The sequence below is a fragment of the Monodon monoceros genome, unplaced genomic scaffold (genome assembly GCF_005190385.1).
Source record: "Monodon monoceros isolate NGI ecotype Baffin Bay Population unplaced genomic scaffold, NGI_Narwhal_1 Super_Scaffold_2, whole genome shotgun sequence".
In the NCBI taxonomy this organism is placed as follows: domain Eukaryota; kingdom Metazoa; phylum Chordata; class Mammalia; order Artiodactyla; family Monodontidae; genus Monodon; species Monodon monoceros.
The window spans coordinates 89,821,425-89,844,609 of record NW_021703776.1 but is presented as its reverse complement, the minus strand read 5'-3'; the positions used below and the strand labels follow the sequence as shown (position 1 = coordinate 89,844,609).

General features: G+C 42.0%; 1 protein-coding gene across 1 annotated transcript; it reads right to left on the bottom strand.

Annotated features, from left to right (window-relative positions):
- Positions 1-306: 306 nt before the first annotated feature.
- LOC114901378 (RNA-binding protein with serine-rich domain 1-like) lies at positions 307-14,037 on the bottom strand. Its single transcript, XM_029233071.1, is given in 5 exon segments — positions 307-1,157; positions 1,160-1,208; positions 1,299-1,519; positions 9,613-9,646; positions 14,023-14,037. Coding segments are annotated over 5 exon segments (1,170 nt in total).
- Between the last annotated feature and the right edge of the window lie 9,148 nt (positions 14,038-23,185).

Below are 23,185 nucleotides of genomic sequence, written 5' to 3'. Positions count from 1 at the left end.
CTGTACCACTTCCTGGAGCCCCCTGCTCATCCCTGCTGGCTCTGCCACTAAACTGACTCTCAGGAACTAGAAATGCGGAAGCTTTCTAGGCAGAAAACTGGAGGGCATCTTCATAAGCACGACCCCAAACCAACAACACTCCTGTAGCCGGAACTCTGCCGCCAGGGGAAACAGCAATTACTGCCTTCACCTTCGAAGCCTGCCCCTGAGTGAGGGATTTCTTTCCTACCGATCCTCCTGCTAGAAAAGTGACAAAAGTGAGTTAGATGGGATACAAGTCACAGGGCAGAGCTTCGGTGGCCCTGCTTATTGGGAGAAGGTGGAGCTGGGGCGGCTCCTGTGGCGGCGGCGGCCCGGGGAGCGGGATCGCCGGCGCACAGGGGACCTGCGCGGAGGGGAACGCGGCCTGCTCCTCCTCCGTGGGGGTGACCTGCGCCACATGGGAGGCGGTGGCAGCATTCTCCTGGGAGGGCTAAATCGCCTGGGGGGTGGCCGAGGCCAGGGGGCCAGCACAACAGTGGCAGTGATCTCCTGGCCATCCATTTGTCCTCCGTCCATATGCTTCAGCGCCTTCTCGGCCTCATCTGGATTTTCAAACTCCCCATATGCGTAGCCTTTAGACAGACGGGGGTGCATCCTGTCTACAGGCATGTCAATCATTTTAATTTTCCCGTAGGTGGAGAATATCTCCAGGATATGATCCTTGGTCACATTCCTGGTGAGCCTTCCAATGTGCACTTTGGTGGGTTTAGGGGAAGGGCTCCGCCTTTTCCTTTCCCTTCCATCTCTTTTGGGTGGTTTGGATTTGGAGCGGCAACGCCGCCTGTCGTCAGGCCTGCGCCGAGAAGGACTCGGAGAGCCAGGGGAGCTGCCGGAGCTGGAGCTGGGGGATGTGCTGGAACTTCCTGAGTGGCTCGATGCAGAAGATGAGCTGGAGCCGCTGCTGGAGCCCGAGCTGGAGGTCGAGCTGGACCGAGACCTGGTGCTGCTGCTACCACTGGAAGCGCTGCACCTCTTTCCAGTTTTATCCCTGCCACGATCCTTCTCGCTCGACTCCTTGGTGGCCCCCTTATCTTTGGAGCGATCCTTGGACTTCTCATCAAAGCGGTCTTTGCGTTTGGTAGGAGAAGGAGCCCTAGTGCTGGACTTATTATTTTGACTCCTAGCAAGCTCTTCTTTTTCACTCCTGATAAATCTATTCTCCCCTTCTGAGGTGTTCAAAGCAGCAACAGCGGCCTCACTTATCTGAACTCTCACTTCTAACTTGAGTCTGACAAACAATCCCTAATTGATTTTACGCCAAAGTGCAGCAACTCCCCAGTCCAGGCGCCGGGCCGCGAGCACTTCCAGGGTAGGTAGGGCCCGGCGTTGCGGGCCTGGGTCTCCAGCCCGGCGAGAGGGCCCCGAGGGCGGAGGCCGGGTTCCCGGCTGCTCCGAATTCCGGGGTCCTCACTGGGCCCGCCACAGAGCCAGCGAAACGAGGGCGCCCTTCCGCCCACCGCAGCCCCTACCACTTCCGCTATTATTATTTTGAATGAACATTGATCTATCAGATCAATAGGAATAAGAAAAACTAAATATTTTATTTTCCTTTGATTTTTTTACTCTTTTTTACTGCTCTTCCTTTCTTTATGTAAATCTGAGTTTCTGACCTAAATAATCCTTTCCTCTACAGAAGTTCTTTTAACATGTCTTAAAAGACAGGTCTATAGGCAAGAAATTCCCTGTTTTTGTTTGTCTGAGAAAGTCTTTATTTCTCCTTCACTTTTGAAGGAAATTTTTGCTGGATAGAGACTTGTAGGCTCTTGGTTTTGTTCTTTCAACACTTTAAATATTTCACTGACCCTGTTTTTCCTTGCCTGGTTTCTGGAAAGAAGTTGGTATAATTCTTATCCTCATTCTTCTATAGGCAAGGGTTTCTTTCCCCTTCTGGTTTCTTTCAAGAATTTTTTGTTTGTTTTGTTTTCTGCAGTTTGAATGATGTGCCTCAGTGTAGATGTTTGGTATTTATCATATTTGGTGTTCTCTGAGCTTTCTGGATTTGTGATTTGGTATCAGTCATTAACTCTGGAAAATTCTCAGCTGTTGTTACTTCAAATATTTCTTCTTACCCTTTTTCTCCTTCTTCTGGTATTTCCATTTTATGTATGCTGCACCTTTGCAATTGTTCCACGTTTCATGAATGTTCTGTTTTTTTTTTTTTTTTTCTCTTTGCATTTCAGTTTTGGAAATTTCTATTAATATCTTCAAGCTCACTAATTCTTTCCTTGGCTGTGTCCAACAGACCAAGAAGGCCATCAAAGACAATCTTCATTTCTGTTACAATATTTTATTTTTTAATTTTAAACATGATTCTTCCTTAGAGTTTCCATTTTTTCTGCTGACATTATCCATCTGTATTTGCATGTTATCCACCTTTTCCATTAGAGCCCTTAGCATACTAATCATAATTATTTTAAACTTCTGCCTCGTAATTCCAAAATTTCTGCCATATCTGAGACTGGTTTTGATGCTCACTTTGTCTCTTCAGACTGCATATTTTCTTGCCTTATAGCATGCCTTTGAATTTTTTGTTGAATGCTGAACATAATGTATTGGGTAACAGGAACTGAGATAAACATAAAACTGAGGTTTTATGTTTACCTGGGTAAGTGTTAGGTTGTGTTTACTGTCTGCTGTAGCTGTAGGTGTCAGAGAGTTCAACTTCCTCTAGTGTTTTTGTTTTTGCCTTCCCTGTTCCCTTTGGGCTTCTCTAGCAACTCTTTCTTAGTTAGAGACTGTTTCTTACAGCTCTGTCAGTTGTAACTCACTATTGTTATACAAGAATCCTGTTTATATGGTGACAAGGTATTACAGAAAGGAAGAAATCTGTAATTTTATGATTGAATCTTGGTTTTTTTTTTTTTAGTGGGCCTGTGTCTATGGGTTGCAACCTTCAGAAGAATTTTTTTTTTTTTTTTTTTTTTGCCGTACGCGGGCCTCTCACTGTTGTGGCCTTTCCCGTTGCGGAGCACAGGCTCCGGACGCGCAGGCTCAGCGACCATGGCTCACGGGCCTAGCCGCTCCACGGCATGTGGGATCTTCCCGGACCGGGGCACGAACCCGTGTCCCCTGCATCGGCAGGCAGACTCTCAACCACTGCGCCACCAGGGAAGCCCCAGAAGAATTTGTATAGGCTTTCCCCCCTCCTTTTATGTGAGACAGGAAGGGTAGAGAAGGACAGGAAGGCTGTCTAATTCCCCTCCCTCTGGGATAGGTTAGGCTCTGGTAAAGCATTAGTTTCTCTGAGGGTGAGCTCTTTTTTTTTTTTATAGAGAACAGAACTCTCCGTCTGGATATATTTATAGTGGTGATTTTCTCCTTCTCCTACCCTAAACATGAGAAGATTTTTGTGTTATTTTCATCTTGAAAACCTGGTGGGGCTCCTGGAGGTAAATTCATGAAAGTATCAGGGGGCACCCTGAGACTGAGCCCCTAATAGTTTTTAACTCTCAAGCCAGTCCTTGTTCCATCTCCAGTAACTAGTCAATAACATCTGAAGTGTTCCCACAGGCTTCAGCTCCAGTGGCTTCTGTTCCATGTAAGCTGTGATCCACCTGTCTCTTCAGTTTTTGGAGTGGGAATTTGTCCTGTAACCTCAATTTTCTGAAGGTTTTAAGAAGAATGATTGATTTTCAGTTTGTACAGCTTTTTTCTTGTTTTGAGGTTGGGAGTGATGACTTCCAAGCTCTTTTACATATTGGAATGGAAACCACCAAAGAGGCTTGCATCTTTCTGTATAAAATCTTTCTATCAATTTCCTTTTGAGGTCACCATTGGCGGGGATTGTGCTCAGAGAGCATCTAAGGGTAGCTTTCCAAGGTGCTGTCATCCACAGGTAGCTTAAAGTAGGAGTTCAGGGCTCTTCACTTTCAGGTAAGTGTTCTGTCAGTTAGCTCTGTGTTGCAGCTTACATCTGAGGCAAACTCCACACATAGGATCACTGCCACTTTACCTCATTCTTTCCTGCTTTTACCCAACTACTTTAAAAACAGACTTTTCCTCTGTTGTTAGACCATCTGCAACCCACCTCTGGGGGATCCTGGTGCCTCAAATCTCCTGAGACTGTCTGGGCTTCAACATTGTGAATCAGGAGCACTAGTCCTACCCACTTGTGGTTTGGCACTACCTGATATGAATCAATTTTTGCTTAAATAAACTCTTAAATTTAAAAAGCAAAACAAAACCACTGTGAGTCAGTTTGCTTATATTCCACTTCCACATACCGTTGTGCCCTCCTTTCAGGCACTCTCTGGCCTGGTAAGCAAATTACCTATCTTTCATTTTCATTCCAGCTCCCAAACTTTGGTTGACAACATTTCTCCCCTACTCGCCTATTCTCTTTGCCCTTTCAGGTTTGTGACTCATAGGACTTTACTATTATTCAGTAGTTTCTGGATGAGCAGAGACAAACATATATTCAACTCACATACTTCATTGGAAATATTTTTGCCCTACCTAGTGTCAAAGAAAATATTATTCGTAACACTTGTGTTAAAAGATAAACCAGAACTTACTAAATTTTAAAGTTTATTTGGATGTGGGAAAAAGGGAACTCTTGTAAACCACTGGTGGGAATGTAAACTGATGTAGCCACTGTGGAAAACATTATGGAAATTTCTAAAATAACTAAAACTAGAACTACCACATGACCCAGCAATTCCACTCCTAGGTATGTAACCAAAAAGAACAAAGACACTCAAAATGATACATGCACCCCAATGTTCATATTATTGATATTTATAATTGCCAAGATATGGAAGCAACCTAAGTGTCCATCAACAGATGAATGGATAAAGAAGATGTGATACGTATATATATTATATATATATAAAATGGAATGCTACTCAGTCATAAAAAAGAAGGGAATTTTGCCATCTGCAACAACATGGATGGACTTGGAGGGTGTCATGCTAAGCGAAATAAGTCAGACAAAGACAAATATTATATGATATCACTTATATGCGGGATCTAAAAAATACAACACTTTAGTGAATAAATCATAAAAGCAGCAAACTCACAGATATAGAGAACAAACTAATGGTTACCAGGGGGGAGAGGGAAGCGGGGAGGGAAAATATAGGAGTAGGGGATTAAGAGGTACAAACTATTATGTATAAAGTAAGCTACAAGGATATATTATTGTACAACACAGAGAATATAGTCAATATTTTATAATACATATAAATGTAGTATAACCTTTAAAAATTGTGAATCACTATATTGTACACCTGTAACATATAATATTATACATCAACGATAACTCAATAAAGTTTTTTAAAATAAAATAAAAAGCTGGGGGAAAAAAAAAAAGAATCAGGCAGCACCAGAACTGAAGTGGCTAGGAGCACCCCACTGGCAGGAGCTAAGGGAAAGATGTGGAAGCATCTTTTATAGGGAAGATGTGGAAGCAAAGCAAGGAAGTTATCTGACTGGCTATAATAAGTGTTTGCATATTTGGGAAAGACTACTTGTCTGTTCGTGACCTGTTGTCTGTAGGTTTTGATTTCTTAACCTTGAGGCATTTTAGGCTTAGGTTTGGGTTTGCTTACATAGGCTACTAAGGCATTAAAGCCACCTTAGTCTAACACCCTCCTTGTTTAATTAACTTAACACCTATTAAAGACGCAGAGGCAGATCTTATTCAGGACTATCTTGATAAGTATAGGGACTAGTGTAGTAGAATTTTGCAGTGAGAGATTGGGCTCAGTTCTGAATACAACAAAGGAAAATGGAGATTTATAGCCAAGAAGCAGGGTGGGGGTGAAGGGGTCGGTGGATGGAAAATTATTAAAAGATGGGTAATTCTTCACTACACTGACCTATCAAGATTCTTGACGAAGACAGGGTAGGGCGATATTACCTGGGGGATGGTGGGGAATGAGGAATTTGATCAGATGTAGAGGGTGATTAGATATCAAGGGTGGGGATTCTGGCTAAACCGACTGCAGGATTCTTGCTAAAATTGGACAATTCAAAGATGGACATAGAAGGCCAACATCAGCAGGTGCACTTGAGATGGAGGCTCTAGAAAAACCTCAGTAAAGTTGCCCAAGGAGAGAATCCTTGTCACAAGTTCTTTTTTTTTTTTTCATGGTTATCACCAGAATGTAAATATCATTTAGCCAACTCTTTCTCATTTGTACTAAGAAAGATAATGGCCAGCCCAGCATTCTGGACTTCATCAAGCTTCTTATTAGATATAAGTGTAACTTACATTTCTATCATTATTGTCAGTCTGATAAGATCAAAGCTGATTCTTTCTGATTTCCACAGAACTCTGTCATTGTCTGGTATCTCCTGAAGCCTGAAGCTCTGTTTTTATAAAGTGTTTGATGGTTGTGTGTAAGGAAACAGGAGAATTTTCAGGTAAAAGTGGCTCTGTGATTAGGTGCTAGATGAAGCGGCCAAGGAACCTCATAAATTCTTCAGCAGAACGCTGCAGGCTGAGTCCCTGCTGCCTTTGTGTTTGGAATATAAAACTATGCCCAAGGTATGTATGAGCACTGCTCTCTGTTCACAATGCCCCCTTCTCTATAACATGGTCATTTCTCACAATGCATTATCTGTTTTCTTTTGACAGAAAATTTTTGTGTGTTATAACTTTGATTTTGCTACTGCTCCATTTTTTCTGATTTTTTTTTTTAGTAATGCCTGCTTTTCTTTCATCTGTATCATCTCTTTATTTTATCTATTTTAGTTCAGCTGCTATCTTTTGTTGTATTATTTCTCTTATGAAAGTCAATTCTGGTTTGAACTGATGAGAATAAACAGAATAAACTGTGTATATTTTGTTCAAAAATCTCATGCTTTATGAAGTAACTCAACTGGAGGTGGGCTTGTGTGAGAATTTCACATGAGCCTTTCCTATCTTACTCTTCTATTGTTTGTAATATTGGGTTATTTTGTTTGTAATACTAGGTTAATTTTTTTAATCCTATGTTTTTATTTGTTTATTTTGAAATTATCTAAATGTTTTCCTTGGTGGGGAGAGGGGGTACTGATTTTAAGGCTGGTGAATTAAAATCTGTTTGACCTTAGAGAGAGTTATCCAGGGACAATATTAAAATTAACTCAGCATTGAAAATTTTGCTTTTGGGTTTTCATTCACTTGGAGGTCTCTTCTCATTCAGAGTGGAGGCAAGATTATCCTAAGGAGTGCCTCCACAGTGTTTTCTAAGAGCTATTCAGTATTTTTTAGTTTCCTTTGTAGATGCAAATTATCAGTTCAAACCATCTAAGCAAAGAAAAAAGACCTTTCCAAATCTCTTCTGAGAAGAAAATCTCCTCGGGAGTGAAGTCCCAGTTCAGAGAACAAAGGAAGAATAGACCAGATGTTTATTTACCTTTCACTGCTTCTGGGATTCAGAGACCAGCAAGCATACAGATGCAAAAGGAAGCTTAGGGCTAGACATTCTTTTTTCTACTCTTTCTTTCTTCTTCTTTTGTGAGATGCTATAGACAGACTTGCCCAGAGGCAAGGGAGCTAAGGAGTTTATAAACCTGGGTGGGGGAAGAGTGGGGGAAGGGTGGGGCGTGAGCAACGCCATGGTAGTATTATAAAGCTTTTGTTACTGATTAAGGTCAAGGGAATGGTGAAATACAGACTCCAGAGAAGAGTCCTATGGGACTGCAATCTAAGAGTGCTGGGTTTGGGAGGATGAATAGTAACTTTCCCTCTTGGGAGGATTAACAGGATGGAGAGGTCTTTCCCTTAGGAGATTCTGATAAGCCAAACTTGGAATGGGATCCTTCCCCAGTATCCCAACTCCTCTTGAGAATCATGGACTACATTGAGAGGAGAGTGTTATTCATAACAGCTAAGGTTAAGACAAAAGAGGACTTGGGCTTCTATGGGGACTTCCAAGCCTAAACCAAATGTCATTCTTAAAGGCAGGTGATGAGTCTTATTTTTGTAATCACAAATACTGGTGTTGCCGTCACCGCAAAGCCCACTGACAATTCCCAGGGAATAAAAATAGAATCTGGGTAATAAAATAGAAAAAATAAAACATTTTTTCCTTTGTGCTTAGCCTAGTTTCACTTGGGTACCACGTGCAGAGGCCCTGCATCTGGCACTTCAGACCAGAGCTCCTTGTGTGAAATGGCTGTGCGTGACATCTCACCTTGGTAGGCTGTGTGCAGAAGTGCTGTGCTCAACACTGCAATTCAAGATGGTGGCAGCATACTGTGTGTAGAAATGCTGCACCCAGCACTTTGGATCGCTGTGAGCAGTACAGCTGTGTCTGACCCTCAAGAAGTCCAATTCCCTCCCTGCTGACAAGAGCCCTATAAGGCAGCCCTGCCAATGGCCTTTAAGGGAGAGCATGGACTCTAGAGTGCAAGCTCATACCTCTCCATTCCTTGAGGAAAGAATAAAGCTTTCCTTTGCTTCTGAATGAAACTCAGCCTCATTCTATTGGTGCGAGTGAACCCTTTTGGGGGGACCAACTTGGGAGGTTTGGTAACAAATTTTTGGTGACCCAGATGGGACTGATTGTGGCCCTCCCACCTGGACCCACCCACCAGGCTCTGGACTTGCTAGACACTCTAGGAACTAGAGAGGCTAAGCTGCTCTATCCTTGAGTCAGTGCCATCTAACCTCCCGCGGGGTATTTTGACTGAGGAGGGACTAACCGCCTCTAGCATGGGCCATTACAAATTCAAGGGGGCGTCTCCAAGTAACATCAGCATCCATGCCACTTGGACATCTCCTATTTGGGTCTTCTGAGGAACCCATTAACAGTTTGGTATTGGTTCCAAATTTCCTGAACTGGAAGTCTTATTTGAGCCAAATCTTGTGGCATTTGCACGCCAACAAATCACTCCAACCTCCCTCTCAGTAGTTGGAAACAAATCTAAAACAGAACATCTAAGGTACGGGGAACCAAATGTCCTCCATACTTATGCCCATTAGGGTGAATCCTGAAGAACTGTAAGTTCTTCAGGTATCATCCCCTGACCAGAAAACAGTTAATCTTCCTATGTAATACAGCCTGGTCCCAATATTAGCTGGGAGATGGAGAAAGTTGGCATGTCAGTGAATCTCTAAATTACAATACCATTTTACAACCGGACCTTCTATGCCAGAAACAAAAGAAATGGAAAGAAATTCCCTATGTCGTTTTTCATGGGCTTTTTCAGAACAAAGGCCTTCAGAAAGGTTGTGGGCTCTCTCCACTGAGGTAATACCAGTCCTTGACCCTTCCGCTGAGGACCTTCTTGATCTCCTCCCTAACCTTCCTCCTACTACTCCCTCCCTACCCCCTTCCTTCGTATAACCTGATTTGGGCCACAGACCCCAGCAGTCCCCTCCATATCAGCCTCCTCCCCTGGAACGTGGTTCAGCACATAAACGGAGTGGGACTAATTACCAGATAGGGTCCAACAACCCACAAGGAAAAGTACTCCCTTTGAGGCTGGTCCCCAGTGGAGAAGGAGGGCTCATCCAGGTATACAACAATTTACCACTTCTGATCTGTATAACTGGAAAAGTCATAGCAAGAGGTTGAGGTAAGATCCAGAGAGGTTCCTGAATCTGATTAGGGGAATTTTTCAGACCCATGACCCTACCTGGGCTGACATTTAGAGCCTCCTCAATGTACTCCTAATGAGGAAGAAAAGGCCACAGTCTTTTTGAAAACCTGAGAGGAAGCATACAAAGAGAACAGAAACAATGCAGGTCATGCCATTTTCAGACCTGGGAATCAAGCGGTCCTAGATAACAAACCCAACTGGGACTGAGACAATGGAGAAGCAGGTAAAAGACAGGCTGACACATTATAAAAATATGACCTAAATGGAATCCAGGCAGCAGGAAAGAAACCTGTCAATTGGACTAAGATAAAGGAAATCAGGGATTTCCCTGGTGGTCCAGTGGTTGGGACTCCATGCTTCCAATGCGGGGGCGATGGGTTCGATCCCTGGTTGGGCAACTGGGATCCCACATGCTGTGTGGCACAGCCAAAAGATTAAATAAATAAATAAATAAATAAAGGAGAACAACCAGGAGCCAACAGAAAACCCTTCGGCATTGCTAGAGCGCCTCAAGGAGTGTCTCTGAATTTATAGTACCACTGACCCCGAGTCATTGGAAGGGAATACAAGCCTGAGGGCATATTTTATTTCCCAAAGTGCCCTCGCCATTATGCATAAACTTCAGAATCTGGAAATAGAACCAGATACCCCTATCTCTTGCCTGGTGGAGGCTGCCTACTGCGTGTTTAAAAACAGATATATAAAGGAGGAAAAGTAAGAGGATAAAAACACCCAGAGGCAGGCCCACCTACTGGCTGTTGCCCTCCAGTGTCAACTGGTCAGCACAGGAATCTGGACTAACTACCCACAGAGACCTTTGACTCTGGTGAGTGACCACTGGCCCCCACTGAGGGACAGCAAACCAAGGAAACTAGGACCCAATCAGTGTGCCATATGTAAACAAGAGGGACACTGGAAGAGAGAATGCCCTCACTGCCCCCAAAGGGGGACAAAAGTGGCAAATCCTGCCCACTACCCTGAAGGCAGATGGTCCAAATAGAAGAAGAATGCCAGGGCCAGGGGACTCCTAAGCTGGCACTCCAACGGACCCCCAAGGAGCCCTGGCTGACACTGGACATAGAGAAAAAAACCTGTTGAATTCTTAGTTGACATTGGTGTCACTTACTTGGTTTTGAACACCAGATCAGGCAAACACAGTCACAAGAGTTGTAAAATTATGGGGTTATCAGGGAAGGCCCAAGAATGGGCATTCATAGAGCCATTAGAATGCTCACCCATTCCTTCCTATATGTCTCCACATGCCTATATCTCTGCTAGGAAGGGATATCTTACATAAATTGGGAATTACTATCCACCTAATGGGAGACAAAATGGAGACTGGCATCCCCTAGACAAGGGGCACAAGATGATAATGGCTGAGGACAAACCTCCCTGGACATAGCAAGTTGACCTCCCTGGAAGAAATCCTGAGGTCTGGGCCCCAGGATGGGTGGGACGAGCTAAAGGAGCCAGTCTTGTGATGGTCCATCTAAAACCCAGACATACACGGCCCAACAGAAAATGGTACCCTCTCTGTCAGGAGGCCTTGTTGGGCATTGCCCCTGTTATACAGGGCCTAGTTGACCAGGGCCTTATTAGGCCATGCCAATCCACCTGTAATACCCCCAATTCTCCCCATAAAGAAACCCAGTGGGGAACCCTGGATGGTATAGGACCTCAGGGCAGTCAGTGAAGCCATAGAGAATATACATCCAGTCGGCCCTAATCTCTACACCCTGCTGACCACTCTACAATCCACCAGGACCTGGTATTCTGTATTAGATTTAAAATATGCCTTCTTCTGTATTTTAATCACCCCAGAGTCACATGAAATTTTTGCTTTTGAGTGGCAGGAGCCAAACACACAACAAAAACAATACTGCCGGACAGTCCCACCCTAAGGGTTCAAAAATTCCCCTATCATCTTTGGGGAAACTTTAGCTAAAGACCTTAAAGATCTATCAATATATCTGGGGGAGGGTTCCCTCATATATAAGAGGACATTCTGATCACCAACCTTACTAAGGAGGCCTCTGACAAAAATACTGTAACCACCCGGAACCACCTAGCTGATAAAGGATATAAGGTGTCCAAGAAAAAGACTCAAATATCACAAACTACGGTTACCTACATAGGCTTCATCCTCACAGAAGGTCAGACAAGCCTACCCCAGGAAAGGAATGAAGCCATTTGCAGTCTTGCCCCTCTTAAAACTAGAAGACAGCTTAGGGGCTTCCTGTGGATGGCTGGGTTTTGCCACATCTGGATACCTAATGGTCTAATAGCTAGGCCTTTATATGAAAAATTGAAAGAAAAGGATCTTCATCCTTCCAGAATGTGAAGGGGCCTTTCAAGAATGGAGAAAGCAGGGACTTCCCTGGCGGTCCAGTGGTTAAGACTCCGCACTCGCGACGCGGGGGGTACAGGTTCGATCCCTGGTCAGGGAACTAAGATCCTGCATGCCACACAGCGCGGTCAAAAAAAAAAAAAAAAAGAATTGAGAACGCAAACAACAAGGTCCTATAGCACAGGGAACTATATTCAATATCCTGTGATAAACCATGATGGAAAAGAATGTATAAAAAAAGAATGTCTATATGTGTATAACTGAGTCACTTGGTTGTACAGCAGAGATTGGTACAACATTGTACATCAACCATACTTCAATTAAAAAAAAAAAAAAAAAGAACTGGGAAAGCAATTACTTCAGGTCCCTGCTCTGGCCCTCCCAGATTTAGTTAAACCCTTTGACCTTTACATTCATGAGAGAAGCGGAATTGCCTTTGGGGTATTAGATCAAAAACTGGGACCCCTTACTTGGGTGGTTGCTTATTTCTCTAAACAATTAGATAAAACCGCTAAGGGATGGGCTCCTTGCCCACAGGCAGCAGCAGCTACTTCAATCCTGCTAACAGAGGCTGAAAAGTTAATGCTTCGTCAGCCAGTCACTATTTGGACTCTCCACCAGGGTCAGGCTTTAGAAAGCTCTAAGGAAACAGAGCGCTATCCCCCGGAAGTTCGATTCAACTTCAGGCTATGCTTTTAGACAACTGTCATTACCATAAAAACCTGGCACACCCTAAATCCTGCCACCCTGCTACCCACAGGAATGGGGCCCCTGGAGCATGATTGTATAGAACATGATATATTCCAGTTGCCCTGACCTAGGAAGTGAGCTTCTCCCACACGCCAAAGAGGAATGGTTCACAGATGGGAGCGATTTTATGAGAGAGAAAAAAAGGATGGCAGGATATGCAGTGACGTCTCAGACCTGAGTCATTGAGGCATGAAGCCTACCCCAGGGACCTCAGCCCAAAAGGCCTAGCTGATGGTCCTCACCTGAGCCCCAGAGCTCAGGACAGGGAAGATCTTAGATGTTTACACAGGCTGCTGGCATGCCTATGCCATCCTACATGCACACGGGGCTATTTGGAAGAAAAGAGCCATGTTTCACCTGCAGAGAAGAAGCAAGTGAAACATGGCTTAAACATATTGAGACTCCTAGAAGCAGTGCAACTTCTGAAAAAAGTGGTGGTGATTCACTGGAGGGGTCATCAAAAAGGGAATACAGAGGTAATAAAGGGAAACAGCAAAGCAGATCAACTGCCAAAAGGGCGGTCCTAGAACCAGTAACTTGGCAATTACTCCTCATACCTAAAAGGCCAGATCTATCCAATTACTCCCCAGTCTATACAAAGGAAGAATGAGACAAAGCCCAGAAATGGGGCTGCAACAGAGATCTAGGAGGCCAGGAGTGGCTAGTTAATGAACACGGGAAATACTTCTTTTCCCAAACTGCAGCTTGTCAAGCCATGAGGGAGGCTCATCAAGAAACTCATTACAGAAGGGAAGCCCTATATACGTAATGGGTCAGTTGAGGTCGTGGTAACTCCTGGCATGAAAAATATAATCAGTTGGATAGTTGAGACCGGCCCCGTCTAAACAGGAACACACCCAACACCAGAGCCCTCAGAGGTCCCCAGATAAGGCCCATTTAGACCATAGGGACATATCCTGGGGAAGACCGACTGATTGATTTCACTGTCCTGCTGAGAGTACTAGGCAATTTCAGGTATCTCTTGGTGCTAGTGGACACGTTTTCAGGGTAAGTAGAGGCGTTCCCCACTAGAACTGAAATGGCAGCTGAAGTGCCTAACGTATTACTAAAAGAGATAAAACCCAAGATTCCGACTAAGTGATAATGGTCCAGCATTCATGTTGCAAATGGCAAAAGGGACAAGTGCCCCGGGCATAAAATGGACCTTGCACTCAGCCTGGAGACCCCAATCATTGAGAAAAGTAGAGATCCAATCAGACCTTAAAATGAACCTTAGCCAAGCTATGCCTGAAGACTCAAGAAAATTGGATTAAATTACTCCCAACTGCCCTGCTATGCATGTCGTTTGCTCCAAGATATAAGTTAAATTTAAGTGTATTTGAACTTACATACGGTAGACCCATTTTCGAAGCCTTAGAGAAGGGACACCTTACCCTCTTGAAATGGAACAACTCAAGTACACCCTCCAGGTAGGAGAAACCATGAAAGCCCTCACAGAATATGGTAACCAGGTGCTATCCGTACCCACTGACACAGCCCTCCACCCCTTCCGGCCTGGACACTGGGTGTATCTAAAAACCAGGAAAATTAGCAACCCACGAGACCAGCTTACTCCTGAGTGGAACAAACCTCACTTGGTGATCCTAACCACCCATTCTGCCCTGAAGTTGCAGGGGATCACTCCATGGGTACACCATAGTCAAGTGAAGAGGGCCCCCAGCCCCAACCTCTGGTAACCTGGGGCAACGGACCCCCTTGATTACTTGTGTGAACCTCTCTCTGATCTGAAGCTTCTCTTCCAAAAACCAACAAAAGTGTGCCCCCAAAGAGCAGACTACTAATTGCAGGAATCATTGCTCTCATAGGGGTTCTAGTGACCTTGGCCAGGGGAATCTTATATAATTCTGTCAACATAAAAAACGTAACAGCCATTGTGGTGTTGGTGGCCAATAAGACCCACCTCAACTTCAAGCTATGACAAAAGTCCATTGGCTCACTGGCTGGTATAGTCCTGGGTAAACGAATTGCCTTAGATTATCTGTTAGCTGCCTGGGGAGGGGTCTGTTTGCTGGAAAATACACTGTGCAGTTTTTGCATTGATGAAAGTGGGCTGATTGGAGAAAGCACAGACAGACCACTGGGAAAAGCCACTTGGCTGGCAGACACCAGGCCGCCTAATCTGGCCAAACATATGTGAAGGGGGTAACGCAGACCCTCCGGAGCGTCACCTGGTTTGTACCTTTCCTGGTCCCCTTCATGACCATTATTCTCTTGCTAATATTTGGGCCTGCATCCTAAATTGTCTGCTGTCCTTCGTCTCCAAAAGGTTAGAATCTATAAAACTCCAAGTGGTGGTCACTCGGGGATGTGACGAGTCACAGTTGAGGCTTGGTGACAACCAAACAGATCTAAGGGCTGCTGGGGACAAGTTCTGCTCCTCTACCCGGGGTTATAACAAACGATGCCCAAACTTATCAGGAAGCAGTTACAGAAGACGGACCCGTCGCCCCTCAGTGCCCCTCAAGACTGAGGAGCGGCACAGAAGACAGGAGGGATTTGTCACCAGCAAAGCCCATTAACAATTCCTGGGGAGTAAAAATAGAATCTGGGTAATAAAGTCTAACCTTTTTTTTTTCCCCCCTCTGTGTTCCGTCTGATTTCACTCGCTCATAGGGTGCCAGGGGCAGAAGCCTCTCACCTGGTGCTCCAGACCAGACCTCCTCCTGTGAAACCACTACGCAGGCACCTCAGCCGGGCTGGTCGCAGGCAGAAGCTCTGAGATCGACACTCGGTTCAAGATGGCGTCAGCGGGCTGTGCGCAGAGACGCTGCGCCCAGCACTGCGATCTGGAACGAGAGCTCCGCCCCCTTTCCCGGCTAACGAGATCTCTGTAAAGCAGCCCGACCCACAACCGGTCTGGAGCGTGGGTCCTCTAGAGTGTGAGCTTGTGCCTCTCCATTCTTTGATCAAAGAATAAAACTTTCGGGCTTCCCTGGTGGCGCAGTGGTTGGGAGTCCACCTGTCGATGCTAGAGGATATGGGTTCGTGCCCCGGTCTGGGAAGATCCCACATGCCGCGGAGCGGCTAGGCCCGTGAGCCATGGCCGCTGAGCCTGCACGTTCAGAGCCTGTGCTCCGCAACGGGAGAGGCCACAACAGTGAGAGGCCCGCGTACCGCCAAAAAAAAAAAAAAAAAAAAAGAATAAAACTTTCCTTTGCTTTTGAACCAAACTCTGCCTCGTTCTATTGGCTGGAAGGACACCAGGCCAGAGGACCGTTGCTGGGGACTGCCCTGGAAGGGTAGGTAACTTTGCCTTGTCAGACTAGGAGATACGAATATCCCCAAGAAATAGTGAGCAATATGTGTCTGTGATTACATGATCCTTACAATGAATTTAAATTGTTTCAGCATAGACAGTGTGGTATGATATGTTCAATTTAGTTTTATTCTCTTCTTAGGAACGGTTACTGGATATTTGAAGAACCCTAACTGGGAAAACACACGCTGCGGGGTGGTAGGTTACGTTTGAAATTCTCAATTCAGAAGCCACATTCCAGAGGGGTTTGGTTACAGGCTCCAGCCATCTTTATCTTATATCTATCCCAGGGGCTTTGTTAATTAGCATACTGAGGTTAGAAATAATTTCTCATTGGTGAAATGAATTTCAGATGAGTTTCAATTATGTGGATTGGCTAAACATGTCTTAGGCATACCCTTGCCTTTGCGTAAACAACATTAAAAAAATCTGGCCAGCCGAACAGTTTATACGCTTTGGATTATCTCTCCACGTTTGGGATGCTAGTGTGTTTTGGGCTGTAGTGGGAGGATTCTTTCACCTGACTCTGATTTGAGAGCTCAGTCCTGCCACAAAGCTGGAACCTTGTTCTCCTTGCCTCTAGTGCCTGTAGGATGCTGGGCATGTAAAAGGCCCAAGTGCTGAGACTTCATCAATCTCAGTAAGCAGGTCATGTGATTGGTTGGGACCTGATTGCTAAAATTTATACATGTGGCAGAATGCGGTCTGAGCCTTGTTTTCATTATAACACACCATCTGGAAGTGAGGTCCCTGTAGTTGTCACCTGCCTCTAATTATTGAAAGGCATGCGTATCTACCAAAGGCAAGTAATAGGGGCTTCCCTGGTGGCACAGTGGTTAAGAATCCACCTGTCAGTGCAGGAGACATGGGTTTGAGCCCGGGCCCAGGAAGATCCCACATGCCACGGAGCAACTAAGCCCGTGCACCACAACCACTGAGCCTGCGCTCTAGAGCTCGTGAACCACAACTACTGAGCCCACACGCCACAACTACTGAAGCCCATGCACCTAGAGCCTGTGCTCCGCAACAAGAGAAGCCACTGCAATGAGAAGCCCGCACACTGCAACGAAGAGTAGCCTCTGCTCGCCGCAACTAGAGAAAGCCCAAGCATAGCAACAAAGACCCAATGCAGCCAAAAATAAACATAAAAAATAAATAAATTTACAAAAAAAAAAAAAGGCAAGTAATAACCGTGCATGACCAAACTGACTGAGGTACACTTGAAACAGCACTGCAGCCCCTTCCTTGTATCCTTCATGGTCTTCAGCCACAAATGCATGCAAGTGATCAGATGAATATCTGTAATATTTGCATTTCTTTTAAAAATCATTTCTTCTTTCTCAGATTGCTTCATAGCACCAAATAGAACTTAAATATATGTATCTGATTCAGGGAATCTGGCAGAACTAGGAGATAAAGAACAAATCTAGAAAAGGTGTAATAAAATATAGTGTAGAGGAGGAAAAAAAATTTCCCTCCTACCCTTCTAGCTTCTGTGACTGATATAAGAATTAAATTGACATTAAACAACTTAACAGGATGAAAAAAAAAAAAAGTAACTGCATATATATGCACGGAAGCCCCACAAAAATATGAGATTTCAAATGTTGCCAGAGGATTGAGACGTATATAGCATGCCGAGCTAAGGAAAGGGATTGGGGTGTGTTGCTTCTAAGTGGGGGAGGCAATTCATAGGACAGTGACAGGAAAAAATGTGTGGTGAATAAAGCTTTCCCTTTTATGCAAATAAGAATCTCAGGTGAAAAAAAGTTATCTCTGATAGTAGCTCTCTTCCTGATACAGATATTCTTTCTAATGGAAGTTTCTTTTATTAATGTAGATTTTTCCCACAAATGGGGAAATTTATACTTTCTTTTAGGCAGTTAAGAGTTTTTCCTGAATCTTCTGGCTCTTGATTGCCTAGCTCAAAGTAATCCACATGCCAAAGTGGCATAATTTGGGGTGGAAAATTCTGAACCCCTTCAAGAATAATAGCTTTTTCCTTATTGCAAAATTAACTCTACCTCTCAGTACATAAAAAAATACGTTCTATATATATTAAAGAAATAGACATAGACACTTTTAAAGATCATAGAAGAGACTGATAATATTTTAATTCTGGGAAGCCTACCCAGAATCAAAAAAAGATAAGATTGAGAGACTTCATTAGATAAAAGCAAAACACTGAGGTAAGACAAAAGATATCAGAAAAAATGTTAAAAGGCAACAATCCAGCAGAAAATATTTGCAATGTGTTAAAAAAAATCAGAAAATAATTACTTGCAATTGCACTAATTAAGTGATGACAGAGATGATGGTTCTTAATCACTTGGAGGGTGTGTCTATCTGTCATCGATCTCAATATCATAATTTTTCCTCACTTAATGACATAATTTGAATATATTTCCATATTATTAAGTGTGCTTCTAAACAAAATTGTTAACAGCCCCACAGAATTCCACTGTGCTGAGTATGGTGTACAAGTTGCAGTTACTGCAGTGGCACTGTTCTGAAGGAAAGTGAGCTGGTCACTTGCCCAGAGACCTTCCGCCATCCTTCCCCCAGTCAGTGACACAGGCTCCTGCAAATAAACACTGGAGAAATATTTATGAAGTGGTGCCAAATTATTAGCCTGCGTGGATGGTGTACCCCTACTGCTTTTGGTTCAGTTTTATCAGAGTCTTTTTTCTTCTTATTAAGTAGAAGATGGAAAAACCTGCAATAGTATGAAACCAGTAAATGCGTGAAAATCCCTATGACTAATTTATCAAATTACAAGCAACTTTCTCAATAAATACATATATCATCTTTCTTATCAATATTTTCATAAAATAACAGGAAACGGAGTTTGACATATAATACATGTATTAACTCCCCTCTTCTGATACCCTTAAATAATACTTTAATTCATAGAGAATACTAGATAAAAATTGAGTATATTTTATTTATAAATTTTGAAAAATTTTGTGGTCTATTAGTGCAAATATATTAAAATTTATTTAACAATTAAAATGAATTAAAATGATTTTTTTGGGACGTTCATGATTTCAAATAATTTTTCAAATAAAATGTTAAACGTTTTACATTTGTAACATGTTCAGTGAAAAACAATGAGATCGCTTTAATGAAATTAAAATGCGTTCTAAAATACATTTTAATGTTCTTATGTTTATGACAGTAGTAGATTCTCTTGATTAAAAAGTAGAAAATGCATAAGTGGAAAAAAAATATCCAGTCTCAAAACTGTTAATATTTATTGTATTTCTTTTCAGTCATTTTCTTAGCAGAGGTTCCTCTCTTCCACCCTTCATGATTATTTTTACATTACATATACAGTGTAAATTCTTCATTTTTCATGTGACATAAAATAATGTATTTTTAACAGGATTTTAATTCTATAAGAAGGATCTTTCATCCAAAGAATGCACACTTAAGATATGGCCCCTCTATCTAACAGCCAGAAACAACACCAGGCTGCAATAGATGTGTTTATAAATGAGTCCCTGTTCAGTACAGAACCTTTTAGGAATTTAGAGAAGACATTTGGATAACATAACTCCTTTCGGCTCTGTTCCCAATGGCAAAGAGAATGGCTTTTGGCAGCCTGGCTTGTGATATACTGCCAATCACCAGAGGCAACCCCTGATGATTAACCTGGAAAATCTCATTACTTTTGACTGATAGAAAAGGAAAGGGATAGTCTCCAATTTATAAATATTTGGTTCATTACTGCATGACAGACACAAAACACATTTTGTGGGAAGATACTATTTATGTAAAATACATCCTTCCAGTAGGTTGGCAAACAGACATCTTCAGTCTATAGATCAGTGATAGTTACAGCAGACATCTTTTGTCCAGGCAGCTCTCAGGGTCATTGTACCTACAACGGATTCAAGCATTGAGCTGGGCATTTTTGTTTTCACCTCGGTCCAGAGAGGAGTCACTCACTCCATCATGCATTTCCCTTCAGTGAAGTCTAGCCTCCCTAGAGAAAGCCTGCTGTGAAAGGCGTGGCCTTCTCAAATATCAGTGCATAGTCTGGTTTATGCAGACACAATGAATAATGCACAGAAAATAAAATTAATGCAACTGACCCGAGGTATTTATCTCTGGCACTGGAATTCCCTTCCCAGAAGTAGAAACCCTGACTCTGTGAAGAATGAAAAGCACATAGTACAACAATTTCAAAGGAAAACCCCCAGTGTGCACAAAACACTGCTTTGGATAAAAGATGGCAGCTGCCCAGAGCTGGAATGGTAGCTGGTTGCCATGGTTACCAAGGCTCTGATTCAGCCACCATATGCCACCTGGTGTTCTCAGCCTGAAAAAGCAGGTCTGTGGTGTCCTAGATTGGAGATGGAGCTATGGCCACAGTTCTTCAGAGAAATAGTACTAGCTTTGGATGTGAAGCAATATTTGCACTATTTTATCCATTGATAGATTTGGAGTCTACAGCCTTATCACTTAAGGCAGGGGTCAGTTGGGGAGAGGAAACAAAAACAGCCCCTCCTCCTTTTTAAATAATTCTTATACTGTCATGGAAACACTGCTATATGGACATTCATTCTCAAAGATCTTTGTCCTCTCTTCAGGGCAAATTTGCTCCCCAAATATGCTAGGTCATACAATATTGCAATAGCAACAAACTCAAACAATAATTGCAGAACACTAGATTATACCAATTCTAAGGCATCCAGAATCTTTAGTACCTTATTTCCTTCTAAAAGTGCTAATGGCAAATAATAGCTGTATGACTTTATTTTAATGTTGAGTTGTGTCCAAGTTTTATTTATATATATAAATTATTAATATATATTACAAACTATAATAATTTTTATCCTGTTCCACAATAGAATATAGAAGTTCTTAGTACTTGTCTTGGGCTTCCTTGAGAATGTTCATAGTTACTGGGTAGTTGTCCTTATGCAGTAATAAATAAATATACAACATACTATATAATGATAATAGCATATAAAATTTTCAGCCTTTACTATAAATTTTACGGACTTCATGTTTGATTTTTGTATATTTATGATAAAGACACCAACTAGGTTTAGCAATTGCCAGTGATTTAACTTTGAAATCAACATTTCATGTTGTACTACTTTCTAATTTCAAGAGCTATTTAAAAAGTGATTACTGACTTCACATTAATGATTTGAGCATTCAAAATTGTATATGTTATTTTGCTGTCATTTTTACCAGAGCTGAGGAAACAATTATCAATATAATAAATAAGGTGGGTAAAAAAAATAAGAAAAAAAATAGTAATTGTTACTCTTTTCAACTATTCCTATATTGTGTCAGGATTTTTAATACTATGCAATTAAAAAAAGGAAATTTGATCTAGAGATTGCTATAACACTTAATATCTTAAAATTTGGGGGTTTATCAAAACATCCTCATTATTCTAATTAATTGACTTTATAATAATAAATATTACAAATTTGAATTTATAAATTGCATTATGTCAATTAAAAATAGCTTTTATTTCTCTTATATATTGGGGTCCCAAATTCAATTTTTTTTTTCCCCAAATGGGTTCTGCTGCTAAAAACAAGTCTGAAAAACACTACACTTGATAATGTTAGGGCCCTAGTTAAATACCCTTTTGGAGAGGATTGACCCAATCTCAGTAGACAAATCAGTTGAGGGAATTTCAGGAAATTTGGCTTCCCTTCTGGTCCAGGTAGAAGTGCCAGTAGTTTTAATCATCCCCCAAAGAAACTCCATTAACAGCCGTTCCCCATTTCCCCAAATCTCCCAAACCTAGGTAACCACTAATCTGCTTTCTGTCTTTATGGATTTGCCTATTCTGGACATTTTATATAAATGTTATCATATAATATATGATATATGACATTGAAAACGGAATGGATAAAATGTTGGTATCTGATCCAAAGTTAGAAAAGAAATATTACAATTCTCCAAAATACAGAAAAGATATTTGCTCTATATCATAACTTAGGTGAGAAAAAGCAAAAACTGTTCAAACTACTTTTTTTTTTTTTTTTTTTCGGAACGCGGGCCTCTCACTGTTGTGGCTTCTCCCGTTGCGGAGCACAGGCTCCGGATGCGCAGGCTCAGTGGCCATGGCTCACGGGCCCAGCCGCTCCGCGGCATGTGGGATCTTCCCGGACCGGGGCACGAATCCGTGCCCCCTGCATCGGCAGGCGGACTCTCAACCACTGCACCACCAGGGAAACCCCCTGTTCAAACTACTCTTGATCGAGTTTTTTTTACAAAGAAATAAAACACTTGATTTCTCAATGTTACTAAAATTTTAAATCATGGCATAGTGAATATTCTATTTTTTTTCAATTTTACTCTACATTTATAATTAAGGATAAGAGAATTTTCAATGTTTTGACAAAAATTTTAAACATCACAGGCAATTTAAATTTTTCCTATTGATTATTAAGTTTGCTTTGCATAGTTTTAGCTTGCATGGACTATTTTTAATAGTCCTACATGCAAAGGGAGGATTGCCTGTAGTTGATACACTGTTGCTTATTGGTATAAATTTATGTACATTTATTATTTAAAATAATTTAATATTATTAATGCTTTTCTACATTAAACTTCAAGCTTCTGTGCCTGGCCCACAGGAGTTGCTTAATTTTATACATAAATATTTTCTTTTTCTTGAATACCTCATTTCATTATATTTATATTTACTTCTGGATACAGCCTTTACCTTATATGTTGGTAAAATAAATGCTTTAAAATTTTCCAGTTTTTAAACAGTATTGTAAACGTTCTGCTCACCAGTGTGTGTGTGTGTGTGTGTGTGTGTGTAAAATAAAAGAGAAATGGTTTAATCTAAAATTTCTTTTTCCCCCCTGCTCACTCTGAAAGGAAAGCAATTACCAATCACCTACTTTCTAAAAATTGAAACTTCAACATATTAAAAAATACTATGATATATAAGAAGATAATTTAGAATGATCTCTAGATACAAAGTAGTCAAAAATCAACAGCTTTTCTTTATAATAGCATTCCAGTTAGAAATGGAAATTTTAAAAAATTTATAGTAACAACAAATTATAAATTACCAAGTATAAGTTAAACAAGAAAGGTGAAACACTTATCTCAGGAAAACTATACAATTTTACTGAAGGACATAAAACAAAAGCTGGAATACAAAGACATACCATGCTCCTGGGTGGGAAGATATAATATAAAGCTGTCAATATTTCTCGGAATAACATGTAAATTGTATATGATTCCAA